We start from the raw sequence: 21,936 nt of genomic DNA on the forward strand, positions 1-21,936 counted from the left end.
TGCGTGTGGACGGATGTTCTTTGAAGTCTGTTAGGGTTGTGAACCCTCACCCCCCTCCCTCAACACTCGCCTCCGTCATCGACAGCTCTGTTGAGATCTTTAGACCACTCCTCATCCACCCACACCCAGCCAGGTGGGGACTCAATGTCATCCTTCGGCAGCGCCTTCTCTCCATTCTGGTCAGTAGACAACAAGACCAACCACAAAGACGTCTTAGTACAAACAGGGCTTGAATCTTGCACTAGTCCTGGGTTTCAGAACTTCCCTAGTTTAGGTACTGTATATTATTGAAATGACCAGGTGCAAGAAGCTTGAACAATCAGACACCCGGTGAATCTGCTCTGAATGAACTGATCAGACTTCTCCTCAGTATGAACAACACAACTGAGAGTTTGGGTTTAATAACAGGGGCTATTCACAGCGGTATAAGGGAGGAACAATTCATTTTACATCAAACAAGTGGATCCTGATTGTTAAATAATATACTTAATTGAGGGTAGTCCTGAAACCCAGGACTGGGTGCAAGCCATACATACATTTTTAGCAACTGTCTTGACATTTAGTAACAGTAAACCAAATGGAAGAAAGCACATGTTTGTAGCTCAGAGATAGCTATCATACCACATCGGTGTAGCCTTCTGGCATCCCTATCCACTGTCCCCCTGGCAGCCGCATGTGATTCTCAAACACCTCCTCCATGAAAGTCATATGACCGGCATCAGCATCATAAAGAAGCCTGCGGGAGAGAACCGTGTACTGTATTACTGTACCATGTAACTTCAGAAGTGATGGATGCAGGCATGAGGGGCCTCAGGCGGACCAGCCCTGATCAGCCACCCATTCCCTGTGGAGTTGCCAAGTCTCTAATTAACATACTTTGGAAAAGGGTTTACCAGGCAGACTTTAAACTAACCTTTAAAAGGTGTGGCAGAATAAACATAAGGACAAATACAAATACAAAAACAAACACAACTTTTCCGGTTCTTAGTAGCTGTTCACTAAATATTGTTAAGTCAGGTCCTGAAAGAGCCCAATTATTCAGCATCATATAGGTATAGGTAATATATGAGTATAGGTATAGGTATAAGTCATTGTTTGAGTGTAATGTGACATGGAAGGATGAGAGTGATTGAACTCCATCTTCATCCACCCAAACATGCACAGTGCTAATAGGGAGCACCCACGTCTTCTCAGGACTGATGAACCATTCTCCAACCCAGGTCCACCCAGGGGAGGGGTGGAAGCTGTCTTTGGGCAGTTTGATTTTGCCAGTGATGTCTGTGAACTTGGGGTACGTCAGGCCAGTGGTCCCCCAGTTTCCAACTAGCGCCAGTTTGGTCTGGTTCTCATACTGGAAAAAATAATAATAATAATAAAACTAAACACTCTCTCTTGCATTTGCCTGACCGGCTTCTACCACCTTTTTCAAATATGCTATTATCTAACATGTAGCTACACCCTTTTATGAAGTTACTGGGCTAATATTCCATTTTAAAAATGGGCCCCAGTCATTATGAGTAAATTATGAGTAAATTAAAGAATTATTTTACTAGCCTGTTTTCATTTTTTTGATAATTCAGGAGTTCCTCTTCAGTTCTTGTTGTCTGTCCTAGACATATGTAATGTATTCAACTTTTCTCGTGTACAAAACATCCCAACAGCTTTTCGGATATCAAACCTGATTTAATTAATCAAACCAAATTTTCACTAATGTATACATTAAAGCTTTGTGAATAGGGTCGACTTTAAAATCGTATTTTATATATTTTTTTACAAAGCACCGATAATGATTCCCTCAGAGAGGGTTATCAGCTAGGCTGTACAGTAAAGTTTACACAGCTACACTTTATAACGGGTGCCACTCCTCCTCTAAATGACGCAGGTTGTTTACTTACCGTTTCTGCAAACACAGAGAGCTTCCCTTCTGCGTACTGGTTGAACTCCTTCACATCCGCAGACAGGCCGAACCACACTCGAACCCGCACCTGTGCAGGGATCTTAAACTGCTTACCCTCACTCTGTGGAGACTGCATGGAAAAAAACAACAACTACATAGTACCTAGTGGTAACGTATTGGAGTCCAAGGACTTGCTTTTATACAGTGAAACAATATGTAGACAGCACAAAATGTTCAAAATGACAGCTGTTACTGTAAATGACGTTGTCTGTTGGGTATCTGTTATAGGAAATCTCTGGCCATATTTTGAAAGCTTTTCCTGCATTCTTTAATTAACTCTCTGAGAGCGCTTAAAGGAACTTGAAAGATGCTGTTTAATTTTGTGGTTCGGTTCTGGTTTCACAAAATGTACCTCTTTCAAATAATAGGAGTTAAAATTGTAGTTTAGGATGAAAGAACTGCAAAGGAGTTATTAACCCACCAATAGATATCCACCAACTTAAATTCTTTAAATTCTCTCCATAACAGGCAGCAAAGCAATGTGTCATATATTCAGAGAACCCATTTAGATGGTGCTGACTGTGTCGTGTGTCAGGACTTCCCTGTACCTTCATAAATATGGTCTGAAGTTGGCCGCAGTGCTTGCCACAGTAGTTGGCTCCACCCTTGCTCCTGGAGTACAGGACCTCATGGGCAGGGATGCGGTAGTAAGCCACACGCCGGTCTCCTTGCAGCATCCAGATCACAATGTCCGGCATGCTGTTCTGAGGCTGGAAGGAGAACGAGTTCGTATAGCGAAGTATGAGGGAGTGCGTACAACAACAAAGACTACAAATACAACTGCTCTTCGGTTCTAGGCTCCTGGTCTGAGTGATGTGCTATAAGAGCATGTCTTATTGCTCCATTTACAAAGCCTTTCCCTTTTATAATTATTAATCCTGACAATTTTCAATAAGTATGAACAATAATAATGATGTACAACAGCAGTGTGTTACAAATTAATACAGTGAATTCTATATATAGTCTATACATTGATAAAAGTTACCATTGCTTAAATATCTAAGCTTTAGGTTATTTATTAAGGTTTCTGTGTTTTAATAAAGCATCCCAGCTTCCCTCCGTCATCCTGTAGTGGCACCTCCAGTTTCAGTAAGTACTCCATCTCACTTCTCCATTCTTGTTCATGTGGAGAGTTTTTAGATTGTCAGTAATTAAGGCAACTGCAACGCATTTGCTCTGGAGCCCTGATGGTACAGATTCATGACCCATCACCGGCGGGAGGGAATTGCAGCTGGCCCTGCTCTCTCCCACCCCTCACCTCCTCAGCCATGCCTCGCAGTCTCAGCAGCCAGTCCTCAGCCTGCTCCAACACGGTGCTCAGCTCTGTGTTCTCTCCATGTTTTAGCTGCAGGGCTACCTGCTCCATCTGAGAAAGGTTGATCCTGCGGAAGCGGTGAATGTACTTGTCCAGAGGGGTCGCGCACGGCCACTGCTGAATGTCTGGAAGCTCGAGGCTGCAAACGACGTGACAAAGGATTGCATTATGCTGTTACACATTACTCAAACAGCCTGGATTTTGCTTTTTTAAGGCAAGGAAAAGGTTGAAAAAGCTACAAAAATGATTAGCACTGTACCTGGAGTCGCTGATGACATCATCTAAGAGCTGTGCTACCTTGCTGTACACATCCTCCAAGGAGCTGTTGGCTTTGATGGCCAGATGAACCTGCTCCAAGTTGGCTTCCTTGAAAGTAAAACAAACAGAAGCAAGTTCAAGAGGTGTCGTGTCGTGCTAAAGCACCTTTAGATTAGATCGCTATATGTGTACTTTATCAATATCATGAACCACAATAGTTGATAATAAGAAGAAAGCTTACATTGGTATTACAACCATAGCAAAGTGTTGTAAAGCATAGCAAACACATCCTAAAAGCATGCTAAAGCACCAACAACCGAGGTAAATAAAAAGGAGCACCATATGGCAACATGTAGCTGGGTTTCTCGTAGCACTTACTTAGACTAGAAAGAGACAGGACCAGTGCAAAGTAACCCAATGCATGGGTGAAGGGTGGGTGTGAACCTGGGTGCAGGTACTTAATAATAATAATAATAATAATAATAATAAATAATAATAATAATAATAATAATAATGTCATTATTATTATTGTTGTTACTGTTATTTTATTTTTATATAAGGCTTCTGATTTCACTATGTAACACAATTTTTGTTCCTGGGTAGTAAGTATTATTTCCTAATTGCTTATGCCTCAAAAGTATAGAAAATGGCTATTATTCCCCACAAACTTTGCTTTTGTGACCAGGACAGTGATATTTTGAAATGTACCTATTTTCCAGAACATTCCAGATAGATTCAGTGCTGAGTAAACTTGGAGTAACTTCTAGAACTTTCTAGAACTTTCCAGTAATATAAATAGTAGTATAAATACAGGGGCCTTAAGCCCACCAGTTCAGTTTAGTTCCAGCTGCCTAAGTGGATACATATCTGCATTTTTCTGAGATGGCATCAAGAGGCTGCAATGGTGGCATTCCTGATGGGTCTCCAAGGCGGTTTTATCAAGTTTCCCTGCTATCTTTGCCTTTGGGACAGCAGGGACACCAAGGCGCACTACCACAGGCGGGACTGGCCACAGCGGACCGAGTTCTCTGTGGGGAGGAACAACGTCAAGTGGGAGCCACTGGTGGACCCCCAGAAGGTGCTGATGCCACCACTGCACATCAAATTGGGCCTTATGAAACAATTTGTCAGAGCTCTAGATAAGGAGTCAGCAGCCTTCAAGTACCTTCAAGACTTCTTCCCTAAACTGTCTGAGGCAAAGGTCAAAGCCGTTGTCTTTGTCGGACTACAGATAAAGAAGATCCTGGAATGCAATGAATTCCCCAAGAAGCTCACTAGTAAGGAGAAAGCGGCTTGGAACAGCTTTGTCGCAGTGGTTCGGGGCTTCCTGGACAATCACAAGGCCGAAAACTATGTGGAGCTGGTTGAGACTCTGTTGAAGAACTACGGCACAATGGGCTGTAGGATGTCCCTCAAAGTCCATATCATTGATGCTCATCTTGATAAATTCAAGGTGAACATGGGAGCGTACTCGGAGGAGCAAGGCAAGCGCTTCCACCAGGATATACTGGACTTTGAACACCGCTACCAAGGACAGTATAACGAGAACATGATGGGAGACTACATTTGGGGGCTGATTCGTGAAAGTGATTTACAGTATAATCGTAAATCCCGAAAAACTACTCACTTCTAAATCTTTTGTAGTCACTTTTGTATTACTTTAGTATAAATACATGTTAATTTGGATTCATATGTTGTTTTTCTCTGACTTTATGTGAACGAAAAGACCGTTTTCTCATTGGAAATAGGTACATTTCAAAATATCACTGTCCTGGTCACAAAAGCAAAGTTTGTGGGGAATAATAGCCATTTTCTATACTTTTGAGGCATAAGTAATTAGGAAATAACACTTACTACCCAGGAACAAAAAAAAAACGATTTTAACCTATAAAAACCGATAAAGCACCCCCGATACAAAAAAAATATTCAATCAGTGTACAGTCAGTAAACACCAGAAAAACACAGGAAATGGTTACTCAGTTCCCATTGACTTCACCCCTTTGTCATTAAAAAAATAAATAATTAATTAAATAAAAATCTATTACAATAAAACAAAACCCTTTCCCTGGGTAGTTGGGCAGTGTCCCTCCTTATTGACTTGTATCTATCTTTGATTCGATCTGAATACTTTAAACCCACTAAATTTCGACATATCTCCACTTACGAGATTGTAAACGAGATTACAATTAGAATGCGTGTTCGCGGGATTTATAGCTATATTACAGTTAGCTAGGGAGGATTTAAAACAAAATGGCAAATTGTGGCAAAATGTAAAAAAAATGCCTAGACACACAAAAACCCTAGAAGAATGTGCCTGTAACCATAAGGATTTCATTGAGGAAGACAGCAAAGGATAGAAGGTACAATTTAACTGTGCACATACTGTCGAGTTACTATACATAGTGACAGAAAAAAACATCCAAGCATCTTGGAAAGCAACCGAAAACAATCATTTCAAACAGTATATAAAAAGAGAAAGCCCAGAAAAAATAAATAAATAAATAAATAAATAAATAAATAAACTATTTCGTGGTATCTTGAAAATAGCTAAAAATAAGCACGGAAAAATGAAATGAATAAAAACAAAAAACAGAAGCCCTATTTATATATTTGACAGATGCCTTTATCCAAGGTATAGTTCCATCCATGTGCATTTCCTCATTTATGCCACAGGGGTCAGTCCTGTGCCTACTCTTCTTACATTGTGACACACAGAGTATAACAAGGGGGTGTAAATGGAAGCTGAGTGAAACCAAGTTTAGAACAGAATGTAGGAAGTACTTTTTTATGCAGAATTATAAATGCATGGAAAGACCTACCAGGGGCCAGTTTTTCAAAACTTGTAATCTGGATAAAAGTGATACAGATTTTGTAATCCTATATTTTGTGATTGCGATTATATTAATCTGAATAGTTTTGATCAGTTTTTTACAAAAATGTCACTGCCGGATTACATTATTACAATTACAAAATCTTTTTTTTTTTTTTTTTTTTTTTCTTTGTAATCTCAATCACAAAATATAGGATTACAAAACTTGATGGGCCAAACAACCTTTACTCATTCCGGAACCTTTCTTATGTTGCTATGTTCTTAAACCACAGTATACTAAATGTGTAGAGTAAGCATTGAGAATGCAGGGTAAAGTGTAAAATTACAGGTGCAGCTAAACTTTTCTCCTTTGAAGCGATTGCCCTGAGAGGTAAACACTCACCAGTCTGTCCACCATGCACAGCAACATGTTCAGGGAGTCGATCCGAGGCTTGATATCCTCCCACTCTGATGACAACACCACCACTGGCTTTACATTTCCCCAGGGCAGGTAGTAGTAATGGCACCCTGGGGAGAAAATAACCTAGTCAACCTAAAACCAAGCCACAAAAACTACAATCGCAAGCAGGTTGAATAGTGGGTCAGCGTATTGTGACAAACAATAGATGTGTTAATGTGCTTCAACCATTAACCCAAAAAACACAAATCCCACCTGTTTCTAGTCTAAGCACTGGGAAAGTAAAGCAGACTTGTATAAATGCAGGGATATGCCTTTACTTATTTAACCTTTTAAGGAAGAAGGGACATATGTATCCCACAAATAAATTGATGCTAACTTTCTTATTTTTGCAATGAGTTTCACGAAACAGGGTTTAAAATTTACTGGCAGGTTGCACCTGGTCATACAAATTGTCAGTTTTCTCATAATACTTGAGTCCCTATCAAATGTTAACAGAACAAATAACATTTTGCAGTAAAAAAAAAAAAAAAAAAAGCCTCCAATTCCTAGCACATTTTTAAAAATGTTCTTTGTTGCAAACTCACCATCGAACACAGCGCAGCTGTACTGCGTAGTTGAGGCCAGTGGCAGGCAGGTGTTGTCGAACTTGTTGCCATAGTTACCAATACTGACTTCGAACTGGATGGCATCATCCACATCCTGCAGCAAGGTGGCCGAGTAGAAGGAAGCAAACAGGCAGTACTTACGCTTTCGCATGAACTTCTGCAAGAGATATAAGCAAGAGAAAACTTACACTGTGTGCCTCAGGTATAAATACTGGTGTTACATACTATACTGCACTATAGTAAGTAAGCTTAGTAACACTTTACATTAAAGAGTAAGTAGCGGGGTTCTGAAAAATATAGCGTTACACATCCCCACGTGTTGCTGCAACTGCTTAAATAACGTACCTGTAACTGCTTACACTTACAACTTTAAAGTCTGTTTCAAAACTCTTTTCAAAATGGCCACTCTAGTGCGCTGGGGTTTCAGATCTGTCCTCTAAATCATTGCAGGAAGAGCGATTAAAAAAAAATAAAAAAAAAAACATAACAAGTGATCTGGCTTTTCTGTTCCATACTACAATATTGGATCATCATTACCTGTTTGACAATGTGGGAAATAATCCTTATCAGTGCACTAGAGTGGCCATTTTGAAACAGACTTTAAAGTTCTAAGTGTAAAAAGTTATGTGTAAAAATGATGTGCAACGTTATATTTTTTTGGAACCCCACTACTTACTCGTAAAGTGTTACAGTAAGCTGTAACACACAGCAGTAGTTAATGGAGTAAGCAGTTAGCATTCAAAACAGCACGTACTGGGTACTACCTTGCATACGTGTGAAAGGCACAAGTTATTTTGAATTAATATTGATTTTTTATTTGTAACTTTGTAGCTCCCTATAGCATGAAGTACAGTCTAATGAATACCTTAATGAAGGTTTCATTCAATTTTAATTAACAGCTGATAACTTAAAAATGCCTTACCTCCACCACCAGCAGGTCGTCTGCAGGGATGTCCTCCACCCTCTGCTCCACGCGCTCCACCAGCTTGGTGTCCAGCTCCACCAGCACCCTTCCTCGGTAAGCCACTCCCTCCCTCTGACACACGACAACACACCATTCACATCAACCAATATATATTTATACATATATAACCATAGTATACCAAATATATCGATAGATATACAGACATACAGGCAGATAGATAGATAAATAGGATGGGAATTTAAAACATATATATTTCATGGATGTTGATAAATTATCTTGTGATCTTGAAATCACAAGATAATTTTTTTCCCTTTTTTAACAAACTAATATATGTCTGAAATATAGTTTTATTCCGTAAATATAAAAAAGCAGTCATATGCATCAAAGCACTCATGCATCACTGCATTAAAGGTACCAACATATCAGGGGTATTATTTATAATAATCAAAACACTGCTAGATCTAAATAGTGAAGCTCCTAAACTCCTAATAGACTTAAGGTTAATGTTTTTGAAAAATTGAAAACGCAATGCAGATGTAAAAAGTGTACTGCCAAGTTTTCCTAACATCAACCCGAAAGTTATTACAGTTCACTTCCTTCATTCAAATCCCAGAACATGTACATTAGGAAGATGTATGAATCCTGCTGTACCTTCCCCAGGTTCAGTGGCTCGTAGGGATCAGAAAACGTGGTGAATTCCCTCGGACTTCCGTACAGGTTGATATAGCAGGGGCCAAAGGTTGGCAGGAACCCCAGACTGTCATCGACTGTGTGGAGACAAGGGAAGGACACAGAGGCCTCTGAGAAAGTGGGAAACCCAGCTACTGCATTGCTGTACAGAGACTCTCTATTACAGCGTCAAAACTAAACGCTCTGCTGCAGAAGATTCCAGCTAGTGATGCGCTTCCTTGTGCTTTTGTTGACTTGGATCCCACAATCACTGGCTGTTTTGCTGATTACGAGATCACCTGTAAAGCCATGACCCATTGAAAGCAATAGAGGTATTTTATAATCATGTAATCTGTCATTTACACATAGCACTGTTTGTGTTATAATATTACCATCTAATGCATAACTCTAGTAAACCAACAAAGTAATAAACAATCATTTACAACCAGATTCTCAAACTATTTACTCTAAAGCGTCACTAGCAGTTTTGTTTGAAAACAAAAAGCACCTTTAACTAAAAAGAATAATAAACAACACTAAGGGTTTTCCCAACCAGGTCCCTAATGAAATGTCAGAGATGTTCATTTCTGATTTGGTACCTTTTTGGGGTGCGTTTTTTCCTGCTGTATCTGACAGAGATTGTGCTAATGAGAATGTTGAGTGCATATCTTTGAGACTCTCTCCCTATGGGTTTTGATTTTGTTTTGCTTAGAAGACGTTAACGAGTCCCCTCTGCTGAAACACTGACATCTCATCTACAACAATAACACCTTGTGATGATGCTGTAGTTTTAGGGTGCAGCTCTACTGAGCCAAGCATCTGTCATCTGTGATGTTTTGGAAGTTGCGGTAGAATCTCCACACAGTCACCTTACTTCAACACTGCATATGATACCTCAACAACGCAAATTCAAAACAAGACTGGATCTTCTCTGATTTTCCCATTTGTTGTGCCACCCTCTGAGAGGCTCAGCTTGTGTAAATGTACAGCGTAGATATTAGAGCCGTGTGACCGAATAGGTGAATGGTGGTGAACATGCAACGAAAGACCTTAGGGGACGGCTTGAATTAAGGATTGCATGACATTTAGCTGATAAGGTGACAGACTGCCCAGACAGGTAATAAAAAAAATAAATAAATAAAATAAAAACAACCAGACTTACAGCTGTTTTTGCTGAAGGTCTTCGGTGGAAAATCATCTGGAGCACAGAGAAATTGATAGGGGTTAGGAGGAGGAGAGCATGGAGATTCAAGTATGGGCGCTTACACAAAACTGACAGCAATTAAACAGCATGCAGGACATCTCTGAGACCCTCAAGGCACTCGGGCAGCCTGCCCTACACAACCTGACAACAGCCCAGGCAAATCTGCACTGCCTTTACTCTAGGGACGCTAATCCCAGAGGTCTCTATTGGGAATACAAGTATAACCCTTTTAAAAGGGCAGTGACATCATCAAAAAGTAATGTACTCCAGCAGAGTGCCCAGCAGGTGGTAGGCACTGATATAGAATGTAGCGATAATATATCAAATATCCGCCAAAAATCTGACATGCATTTCAAAATCACTACGCTTTAACAGTATCTAACGCTATCACAGGTTATAAATGGTCCAGGATTACTGTGATAGTGAGGAGAGGGATAAACCAGAGCAGAGCAAACAGAACAAACCTAATGAGAGGATTAGCCAGCCAACATGCACATGCAATCCACAACACCCCTCAGCTTCTGCGTTAGCTTAAGCATGACACAACAGGAATGCTTTTCTGACTTCACGGGCTGATAATGGGGCACAGCATAGGTGATTAAACCATTTGTATTAGTTGTCCAATGTTATCATGTTGTGACGTTTCAAAACAAATTACAGCGCCCTCTACAGATGAATATACTGACGTGAGAGATTTTTATACATGGGGTGTAATTACATTAATAGGAGGCTGTGTGGTCCAGTGGTTAAAGAAACAGGCTTCTAACCAGGAGATCCCCAGTTCAAATCCCAGCTCTACTACTGACTCATTGTGTGACCCTGAGCAAGTCACTTAACCTCCTTGTGCTCTGTCTTTTGGGTGAGACGTTGTTGCTGTAAGTGACTCTGCAACTGATGCATAGTTCATGTAGCTTTTAAAGCACTTTGTGATGGTGGTTCATGACGAAAGGCGCTATATAAAGATTAATATATTATTATTATAACTTAGACCTCATAAGCAGTTTAATCAGGTAACAGCATTTTGTTGGCAGAGATCAAGATTTTTTTTAGGATTCTTCTTCAGAATGTTTGTAAATGTATTATACATAAGCTTTTTACTCCAAAATGATTTCACTTACTCAAACAAACAAACAAACAAACAAAAAAGCTAAATTACTAGACATGAACACACCAGGTATTTAATTCAGAGCATTTTAAGTACAGTTACAGTAGATAGATTTAGACTTTGGAGAAAAAAAAAAGCTTTGAAAACCGGATCCATTGAAATTGAATGGTGTAAAATTGCAATTTTACTGTGGGTACCAGAAGAGGGTGTAGGAGTCACTTATGGAGGATTCCCTTCATTGTCCTATAATGTAAACCCTGCTTTCAAAGAACTTATGTGGATATTTACAAACAACATTGTGTTTTATTAGTTGTAAACCTGTGTTTCAATTTAACTTTGGATAATGTAAAACAAAAACAAAAAAATCTTGCTGTGGAGGTAACCTGGAGTCCAACACCTAATAAAACATGTTGTCTAACATCATTTCTTGAAAGATGGGTTTTATCCTTATTTAGGAGAGGACCTGATACATGGTGAGCTAATGGAAACCCTACAGCTTCACAAGCAAACCAGTCTCCCCTGAGCAGTGGTGTAATTGAGCTGGAACCCACCGGAACACCGTTCCGGTACTATCTGCAGTGGTGTAATTGAGCTGGAACCCGCCAGAAAGCCTTTTCAGTACTACCTGCAGTGGTGTAATTGAGCTGGAACCCGCCAGAACACCGTTCCAGTGCTATCTGCAGTGGTGTAATTGAACTGGAACCCACCGGAACACCGTTCCGGTACTATCTGCAGTGGTGTAATTGAGCTGGAACCCGCCGGAACACCGTTCCGGTACTATCTGCAGTGGTGTAATTGAGCTGGAACCCGCCGGAACACCGTTCCGGTACTATCTGCAGTGGTGTAATTGAGCTGGAACCCGCCGGAACACCGTTCCGGTACTATCTGCAGTGGTGTAATTGAGCTGGAACCCGCCGGAACACCGTTCCGGTACTATCTGCAGTGGTGTAATTGAGCTGGAACCCGCCGGAACACCGTTCCGGTACTATCTGCAGTGGTGTAATTGAGCTGGAACCCGCCGGAACACCGTTTCGGTACTATCTGCAATGGTGTAATTGAGCTGGAACCCGCCAGAACACCGTTCCGGTACTATCTGCAGTGGTGTAATTGAGCTGGAACCCGCCGGAACACCGTTCCGGTACTATCTGCAGTGGTGTAATTGAGCTGGAACCCGCCGGAACACCGTTCCGGTACTATCTGCAGTGGTGTAATTGAGCTGGAACCCGCCGGAACACCGTTCCGGTACTATCTGCAGTGGTGTAATTGAGCTGGAACCCGCCGGAACACCGTTTCGGTACTATCTGCAGTGGTGTAATTGAGCTGGAACCCGCCGGAACACCGTTCCGGTACTATCTGCAGTGGTGTAATTGAGCTGGAACCCGCCGGAACACCGTTTCGGTACTATCTGCAATGGTGTAATTGAGCTGGAACTCGCTGTTCCGCTACTATTTGCAGTGGAATAGTCGAGCCGGAATGTGCATAATAGGCAAGTTAAGTCACATGACTCACATCTCCCAACTGTCTGATTCAGACAGTATTCCTCTTGAAGCAATTAGGAACTTCTATTATGAACTTTTTCTTTAAGAAGGCTAAAAATGCTGATGAAGACAGCATCAGTTGTCTGTGTAGAAATTAGATAAATGCATTAACTACTATATGAGTTACTAAAATTTCAGTATATAAATAAAATGTGAATTTGAATAATAATTACTGTTTAGGAAAATCAATATTTTAGTGATTTCCTGGTACACTTTAGATTTAGGACTATCCCATTGCCCCTGAGTGAGTGTGTAGTATACAGTCCTTCAGGACTTGCAGTTCAGGAATTCCTCCTGCTAGTGGAATCTCTGCTGTGAGGACTAAAGCACACCATCATATCAGCATCGTCTCTGTTTCACAAATTGTACGCTGCGGTGTTAGCGAAGAGAAAGTCCCCGTTTCGGTCAGCACAGTGGCCTTCAGCTTCACACAGCATCAAAGAAACCAAGCAAAAAAGGTAACACTTTACATTAAGTGTATCTAAATACTATGTATTTCCATAGTAGTTACTTGGTACATGCATGTGTACTTACACATAATCACAATGTTATTATGCACAGTTATCTTTTTACATGATATAATCCTAACCATAACCCCAAACCTAGCCCTAACTTCAACTTTAAACCTAACCCTAATATAAACCCCACTAATCCATACCCTAAACCTAACCCTAACCTAAACCCCACTAACCCTTACCCTAACCCTAACCTGAACCGCACTAACCCTAACCCTAAACCTAACCTGAACCCCACTAACCCTAACCTGAACCGCACTAACCCTAACACTAAACCTAAACTGAACCCCACTAACACTTACCCTAACCTGAACCCCACTAACCCTAACCTGAACTCCTCTAGCCCTAACCTGAACCCCACTAACCCTAACCTGAACCCCACTAACACTTACCCTAACCCTAACCTGAACCACACTAACCCTTACCCTAACCCTAACCCTAACCTGAACCCACTAACCCTTACCCTTACTATTTTTTGATACAATCGTGCACTTGCATATATCGTGCAAAAAGTCTCAGTAATATGCTCTCAACCATTAAAACTGTTAAATACACAATACATAAAAGGGCACAATAAAATAACACTCATTTATAAGATACCCTCTTCTCTATGAGTAGTCTGTGCAGAATCCTGACAAAGCATTTTGTTTTTAAATTGAATACACCCCCTAGATACTGTGCAACCCAGTCCTATAGAATCGTCCGTCCTTAACCTGTCAGCATCCTGTTCACTGCAGCCTTACCCCACAGTGCAAAGTGCTGTTAGTACAGTAACAGGGTGGTTTTCAAAGCTTTTTGTTCCAGAGCAAAATGTCCTCCCCATTTTCTGAAAACAATTGTAAAAGATGCAAATCTATCATGAAGCCACGTAGATATGGAAAAGAGAAATTACATGCATATTGTTTTTTCACTTCAACTTTTGAAAAATTAGCTGGAGTTTATTTGCAGCTATAAAAAGGGGAGCAAATGTTGCACCGAAGTAAAAAGCTTTGAAAGTTGTCCGGTGTATCCCTGGGTCCCTGCGTTAGTGAACGCATGCCATAAACCCAGTAGGGTATTGTTGCAGACCCACAGTCAGTCATCTTCAGCACCCTTCTCAGCAGCACCACATGCCTCAGCACCCAACCATGTTTATAAAACTGTGTCTAAATATAAATATGTAATATGTAAATATGTATAACATTTCCTATCTATATATATATATATATATATATATATATATATATATATATATATATATATATATATATATTATTATTATTATTATTATTATTTTTTAGATTACATTTTAATATATTTTTTTTATTATTATTATTTGAAGGTGAGAAGTGTTTTATTGCACATGGGTGGATGCTGACAAGGGTGCTGAGAGACGACTGTCTCCGGTATCATAACTACACCTGTCTCCAAAAACCAAAGACGCCTCACACTATGGAAGACCATCCAGGTCAAAAACGCATTATTCAGTACATGTCCAAATGAGAACAATTAATAATTTGAATGACAATGCTTACTAAATTAAAGTTAGAATATGTACTAAATATTTGAAATTTGTACTAAATAACACGCTTCAGACCCAGACTGCCTTCCATATCACACCACCACAGACTCACGCCTACCTCTCCATCTTACCTTCTAGATCTCCGCCAGGTGCTGAAATTTTAGACATGCAGAGGAAGGCGGTACCAATGACATCATTGTGGCTCGCTCTGTCCCTGTGTGGAGAGAGAAGAAAGCCTTCACCTTACACGCACATTTCATTCTGGTTTTCGGTGAAGTCGATTCCAGGATGTGTTTGTATGAGCTGGAAACTTTTCATTAGCTTACCAGTCTATTAGGCGGATTCTCATTTTCTCACACATAGAAGGAAACTGTAAAAAAGTACAGAAACATGCTTTGTAATTTACTATGTCATTTGCTACAGGAATACGTAATTTCAATTGCAATTATTTACATTCTATGTAAGTGCAGTTGTTACAGATTCAGCATTGATGCTTTAAGCAGTCTGAAGCATTAGCTGCTGGATCTCAGAAATTTGCTTTAAATAAAAACTGAAATTACACTGACCACCAGAGGGTGGTATACTATTATATTAAAGCTTTAGCAGAATTACAGAGGAATAACAAATGATATACTTTTTTTTTTTTTTTTTAGATCAGTTTGTTGAGTTTGTATTTGTCCGTATAAAAGTTTGCTAAGGTGACAGGTCTTTGACTTCTCAGTCTTCTCCTATGAGACAAACATCCCTTCAAATCTCCTTGTTTCCAGTAATTTGCCCATGAAAATAAAATTATAATTAGATGTTATAAACCCTAAAACCACAAATGGTGGTTAAGACGCTGGCTTGAGGTGTGCAAAGTCACCAGTTCGTCCCAAGCCTCCGCCCTGTTACATGTGTGTCATGACCCAGATCTCATTGATTGGCCGCAGCCAGTTGCTATAGTTAAAGGGGGGAAGAGTGTAACAGATAGTGTTGTGTGAAACACTGCCATTTTGGATTCAATCACTGCCATCTTTCATCCCGTTACACTTAACATTGAGGTCAACTGAGAAATGAGTGATAAAATGAAAGTTATTTTAAGGAGAAAATGAGATCTGGATTCAAAGCTACAATGCAAGATAATGTGATCTCACCCTGATGGGTAGAGTTAGACTCTGGTTCCACTGCGGGTTGGCGTTCTTCTCAAGGATCTTACTGGAGAGCTGCATAAGAAAAAAAAAATCTTTACTTTTTATACCGTAGGAGTCCTGAACTGTTTTAAGACAAGTAAACAAAAGCATTGTATTGGAAATAAAATTTAAAAACAAAGCATCTAAGAAAAATAATTGCTGTGGGACTTGTGTTTGGAACCTGTATATAATACCATTTAAGTAATCTCCCAGTATAGTAGCAAGTCACTGCTTATTCAGCTGATCTGATTTTTTACTTGGAATCAGCTGAAAACATTTTATACCCTTATAAAAGTCTACCATGCTACTTTTGCACAGTAATTTAGAAGTTTTGCCATGCTTTTCATATACAATGCATTTGGTTTGTCATGTTTTATAATATGCTTTACCATATATCTCTGTTTATTTTATAAATACTGATGTTACCGTCTTTCCAGCAAAGCAGACTTCAACCAGGGGATCGACAAGATTCTTCTTGTTGCTGTCAAATCCAAAGACCTGTTTCATCCCGTCTAAGAATGCATCATCCACTGCAGGAGTCAGAAAATACACCTATTCTTCAACTGCACAGTCTTTCATCATGCATCACATTTCTACCACACCAGGGACAGAGTTATAGGAAATCTATACGTTGCCTTTAGAGTACTTTGTTTTAGTGCACTCAAACTTGGAGCCACGTTCCTTTTGGTTCTTTCATAGGGTTATCCAACCCTTGCAGTTTATTTATTCTTATACAGCAGCTAGATACTGCTCTCTCACTGTTTTCTATGGAGGTCAGCTGTTCTCTAATCATCCAGTAACAGAATGGCAAAAAAGGCACAGCTCCGCTATTTGGCTTTATTGACTCAGAAGTAAAAGCACATTTTCTGAAAGGAATAAAATAATGTTAACGGTATGAAACTGGCAAGTAACGACTCATAATAACAGACCCTATTCATAAAAAATCAAGCCAGTTTTGAGGACTGTTAAAAACATCATCTTAGGTAAAAAGTGCTTTGAAAAGAAACTTCCTCCCTCAGTTTGAGAAGTGAGAATGAACTGAAAACTTGATTTTAATAATCATAATTATCTTTGAAACAGTCCTTAATTTTATAAAAATCTGCTTATCCACTCCACTAGACAATGTCACCAGTGACCCTAAAAACCTTTCCTCCCTTGTACAAGGTACCAGCAGAAGGGTGCTGCTAGATTACATTCCCCAGATTTAAGGCTGCAGTAGCAAATGAGACTGAGTCTGTGTGCTTTTTCTTGATTGTATAACAGTTATCTGGATATGTTACCAGCTGTAGGCCAGTACACAAACTAACCACGTAAAGAAGTTTAACCCTTTGCGGTCCATTTATTCAGTACCTGTCGGGTGCGTTAGGTCTAATTTATTTTCACACAAGCTGTTTATTTTACACGCGCTGTTTAAAAGTAATTTTATTCAGAGTAAAACAGGTTTCAAAAGCACTGCATATCAACATGACACTCAGTACTGCATCTCCAGCCCTGCCCCACCCCTTGTTCATTGTATTTATCATATATCTCTTCATAGTCATTCATACTGATAAATCATCTCCTGATCACTCGGTTTATCACCATACTCCTCAATATGTGATCCAAGTTATTATTTTATTACTGTAACATCTCAAAAAGCTCTGCAAATGTTCGGGAATTTCATTGAGCACTAGATGCGGAAGCAGCTCTCTTGTTTGTTTATGTCCGTGTTAAGTCTGTGGTGAAGGGATTACGCGTATTGTTCAGATCCTCCTCTTTTTTTCCCGGCTTCTCTCGGATTCTCTCTGTCTCTCTCAGCCATTGAAAGCTTTTCTCATTTTTTTCTGGAGAAAAAAATGACTAGGGACCTGTGATTGACATCCACTCTTTGTAGTGACGGGGACAGTACATGTATTTGCCCGCCCACACACACACTTTTATGACCCCTTGACAATATTTTTTAAACGGTTTTATGATTTAAAATGGTTAGCTTGTTTTGTTGGGACTGGAACGCACCAGATTCTCCACCCTCCTTATTTTACACAATGAACTAGTCCGAGCCTGTGAACCTGACACGCTTCATGGCTTGCACACGTGTCGCTGATGATGCGTACAATAATGTTTTTGATTTTAAAAATTGAGGTAGAAAAATGTTTTGATGAAATGTAGTTTATCGTTTTGCGAAGGTAATCGCTGAGACTGCTGTAATTTCAACCTGAAACACAACTTGTCTGATAAACTGTTTAATAAAGAACTGTATAAAGCAGGAGACAGAGTAGATGTATTTATTTTAATACAGGGTCGGCTATATCGACTACTTCTTAGAAACCTGCTGCTGCAGATGCAAGTAATGAAGAAGTTGGCAGAAAGGGAATTTAAAGCATCGTTTTGCTGCAAAATCCAAAACAGCCTACACCATTTTCAAGTATTATAACGATTTTTAGCAATAAGTGTATTCAAGCCGACCGGTTTCACACGTTATCCCTGGTTACACGGTGAGGTCTTAATTAAGGGAGTACAATACTATGCTTCTTCTGTACAAAGGCATGACAAAGTAAACTAATATAGAGTTGTTGTTTAGGCAACAAACAAGTGTGCGTGTGTGTTTGGGGGGGGGGGGGGGGGGGGGGGGGGAGTTGTAAGAAGCAAAATTAAAGGGTTTAACATAAGGCACATTAAGAACATTTCATATCGCTACCGTTTCAATACTCGCCATCTGTGTTTAGAGGAATTTGTCGTGACGTTGTGTCTTATTTTCCTAAATTGCCACACGTTTCGTCCCCCCAACCTGAAAGTAGAGCTCAGCGCCCATGACGTATATTGTGATAGTTGTATACAGTTAAATAAATATAATATTGAAGAGTCACTGAGATGTATTCTGCTAACAGTATTAGAAGTGTGGACTGTACTGTATATTGTACAGCAGGTCAGAGCAGGCGGACAGGGAGCAGCCGTGCACGTACTCTGTGGCAGGTCCTCAGCTCTGTAGATCTTGAGTGTGAACTGTGCTCCTCTCAGAGCCAGGCCTGCAGGCCGGAGCAGGTTCCCCTCGATATCCTCTTTGTCCTCTGTCACCTCTTTCTTCTCCGTCTGAAAGACAGGCAAGAGGTTTTCAAGAGCAAATCAACATACTGTCAGGGACCCCAGGGCAGCATTAAACAGACTTATCCAGAAAGTTAAGTCTCTCACTTAGTGTGAGACACTCACTTTGTGATGTCAATTTTAGCTGAGTCACTCCTAAAAGGCAGAGATGCTTTTAAATGGGATATTCCCTAATCTCAGTACTATTTTATTAAAATCTCCTCTTGGCATCTCTGTGAATACTATACTTTAGAAGTGTGCAAAGAAACTCAATATTGTAGTTAAATTACCTGATGTTCCCACATTTTTCCTAGATCTCTTTTTTCCCAGTGATGAAGTATAAACTTTCAACAGCCTATTGTGCCAGAATCTATATTAAATTGTAAGTGCTGGTGGAATGGGTGTATATCAGGTAACACAATCACAAGTCTATTGTTCACAAGGCCATTTCCATAGAATTGGACAGTGGTTAACATGTAAGAGCAGGAATTATTGCTAATTAACCAGCTATTACAGCGTAATTACATGTCTATTCATGTCATGAATAACTACTGCATAATCCACTACCAAGAGATGCACTGACCATAACAACACTCTTACATTGTTATAACACATTACTTGTCTGATTATGAAACGGAAGACTTAAATAAAACTATCTGGCCTTTAGAACTGGGGTAGTCGACTGGTCCGGGAGTGCTGTTCCAGTCCAGGTTTTTCAGGTATAATTCACTGATACTTTACCAGCTCAGATGGTTAATTGGTTAACGGTTGAAACAAAGACCTGGAATGGAATTGCCGAGGTTGTCTGCCTCTGACCTAGAAGCTACTGCTTCAGATTTTCAGCCAAGCAGTCACACAACAACTTACCGGTGCCTCATCCCCGACACCCAGCACACAGAGGCTGACCTTTAGGTAACCTTTGACCCCAGCAGAAATGTCATCGGGGTCAGAGAGTAGGAGCCACTTCCTGATGAAGGCATGCTCTGTAAGACAGACACTTTGAGTCAAGATGGGTTAAATACATTTCAGTGTGTCTTTCTGAATAAAGGTGGAACCACAAGCCATCTCATTTTAGACATTATGAAAATATATAAATAAATACTACTTTATGAAAAATGACTTACTTGGCTGTGCATATACTGTTCCCACATCAAGCTGAAAGGTAAACAAATATTTACTACTACAGCACTTTTTTTTTTTTTTCAAACAACCAGAAAGGTTATTATTTATTTGCTTTTTTGTGAATGGGATTGAATTGAAATGAAAATGTTTTACCTTAAATTCTCCAATAACCGAATCAGTGCGAAGAGAGCGAGAATCAAAAACCTTGAAAAACAAATGGAACAGATTTTAATTAACTATTAATAAAGGACTATATTGCTTATAACAGAGCAGTTTTAAATAGGTAAATGTGAGCGAATTACAGGGATGGGGAGCGATAACACAACACTTTATATTATGTTTCTCTAAATACAGTGTATTTCCATAGCAGTTACTTAGAAAATCCAGGTGTACGTAAACAAAACTGCAATGTTTTTAAACATAATTACTTAATGTGTACATTTTATTTTGCATGCCATAACCCTAATACTAACCCTAACCCTATCCCTAATCCTAAACCTAACTCTAACCCCAACCCTATCCCTAATACTAACCCTAACCCTAAACCTATCCCTAACGCTAACTCTAAATCAACCTGTGACAGGCTGCCATTGCTGTGATTTCAGGCCAGAAGCAGGAACAAAAATACTGACACCAGTATTGCAGGAAAAAGACACGTGGTGCACCGTTTATTTTTAAATAACAAAAATAAACTAAAAGGTTGAACAAAAAAACACTTGCTCACTGAGCACAAAAGAAAAGGTTGAAACAAAAACAAACCTCGATCACACTACACAAACAAAATGGTGTCGGTCCGGCTGGTCACAGACTTCACTGACACAGTAAGCAATTTTCCTGCTCTCGCTCTAAATACTCCTTGCAATCCTCCTCCATACACTCTCTTGCTCACCCCAATTATATCCTCGGGGGATTAACCAGCTACTAATTAGCTGATTATCCCCTGGCTGCATTCTGCACGCGTTTTCATTCACTGGCAGAGACGAGCTGCCAAACCTTGTCTCTGCCTGAACACACACCCACACTCACACAGATGCAGCCACGCCGTCATTTTAAATAACTAAACAAATAAATATACCAAATAATACAAAAATGATGCAGTGCAAAACAATAGGTGGAGGCGGAACCCCATTCTAAAAATAAACAATACAAAATGCAAATAAAAAAAAAACACATTTTAATCAGCAGGGCTTTGCCCTGCCCCCTTTCCTATGTGCAGGGCTCCTGGCCCTGTTACACAACCCTAACCCTTTCCTGATATAATTGTGTTAAGTAGATTGTAACTATGCATAATAACATTGTAATTATGTGTAAGTACACATATATTTATTAAGTAACTACTATGTAAATACACAGTAATTAGAGATACTTAATGTAAAGTGTTACCCAGGGGTCGTTTCAGGAGAGAAAAGCACCATTTAAAAGTGTACAATAAATTCAGTTCAGTTTCCGTTTCCATACTCACAGTGATAAAGATTGGCTCATCAAAGAGTTCAGATGGAGATTCGAAGAAGTTAAAGAAGAAGGTCTAAAAGAGCAAAAGCATGAGTTATTTGTATGCTTTTCTGTTCAGAGGGATTAAAAGACAATTATATTTACGACTAAACCAAACAATACACAGGGGTGGACCAAAAACAAAACAGAAATACCTGCAATATGTAATACCTTAATTTGTGTCCCTCATAACTGATTCATTGGTTTTTAATGAAATTCCTGACATGTATGCTGTAATACATGACCCCTTGTCCTGGTTACACATTGCTCTG

The 21,936-nt window shown here is 39.7% G+C and overlaps 1 protein-coding gene across 13 annotated transcripts in view; it reads right to left on the reverse strand.

Annotated features, from left to right (window-relative positions):
• The window catches only part of dysf (dysferlin, limb girdle muscular dystrophy 2B (autosomal recessive)), a 120,072-nt gene that overhangs the window by 58,104 nt on the left and 40,032 nt on the right, over positions 1-21,936 (reverse strand). For 8 of the 13 annotated variants that reach the window (XM_041218193.1, XM_041218125.1, XM_041218159.1 and 5 more), the window contains exons 8-28: positions 21,636-21,698; positions 20,327-20,377; positions 20,176-20,206; positions 19,919-20,034; positions 18,934-19,060; positions 16,418-16,521; positions 15,956-16,024; positions 15,149-15,192; positions 14,954-15,036; positions 10,122-10,157; positions 8,942-9,057; positions 8,288-8,401; positions 7,345-7,522; positions 6,743-6,867; positions 3,532-3,638; positions 3,216-3,411; positions 2,506-2,667; positions 1,896-2,027; positions 1,185-1,351; positions 622-736; positions 71-176 (exon numbers count right to left, since the gene is read on the reverse strand). In XM_041218193.1, coding sequence (XP_041074127.1) covers positions 71-176; positions 622-736; positions 1,185-1,351; positions 1,896-2,027; positions 2,506-2,667; positions 3,216-3,411; positions 3,532-3,638; positions 6,743-6,867; positions 7,345-7,522; positions 8,288-8,401; positions 8,942-9,057; positions 10,122-10,157; positions 14,954-15,036; positions 15,149-15,192; positions 15,956-16,024; positions 16,418-16,521; positions 18,934-19,060; positions 19,919-20,034; positions 20,176-20,206; positions 20,327-20,377; positions 21,636-21,698 — 2,242 coding nt within the window. The remainder of the gene's footprint in view (positions 1-70; positions 177-621; positions 737-1,184; positions 1,352-1,895; positions 2,028-2,505; positions 2,668-3,215; positions 3,412-3,531; positions 3,639-6,742; positions 6,868-7,344; positions 7,523-8,287; positions 8,402-8,941; positions 9,058-10,121; positions 10,158-14,953; positions 15,037-15,148; positions 15,193-15,955; positions 16,025-16,417; positions 16,522-18,933; positions 19,061-19,918; positions 20,035-20,175; positions 20,207-20,326; positions 20,378-21,635; positions 21,699-21,936) is intronic. The other 5 variants (XM_041218217.1, XM_041218209.1, XM_041218187.1 and 2 more) reach the window with 1 other exon arrangement.

This window comes from Polyodon spathula, chromosome 2, assembly GCF_017654505.1.
Source record: "Polyodon spathula isolate WHYD16114869_AA chromosome 2, ASM1765450v1, whole genome shotgun sequence".
NCBI lineage: Eukaryota > Metazoa > Chordata > Actinopteri > Acipenseriformes > Polyodontidae > Polyodon > Polyodon spathula.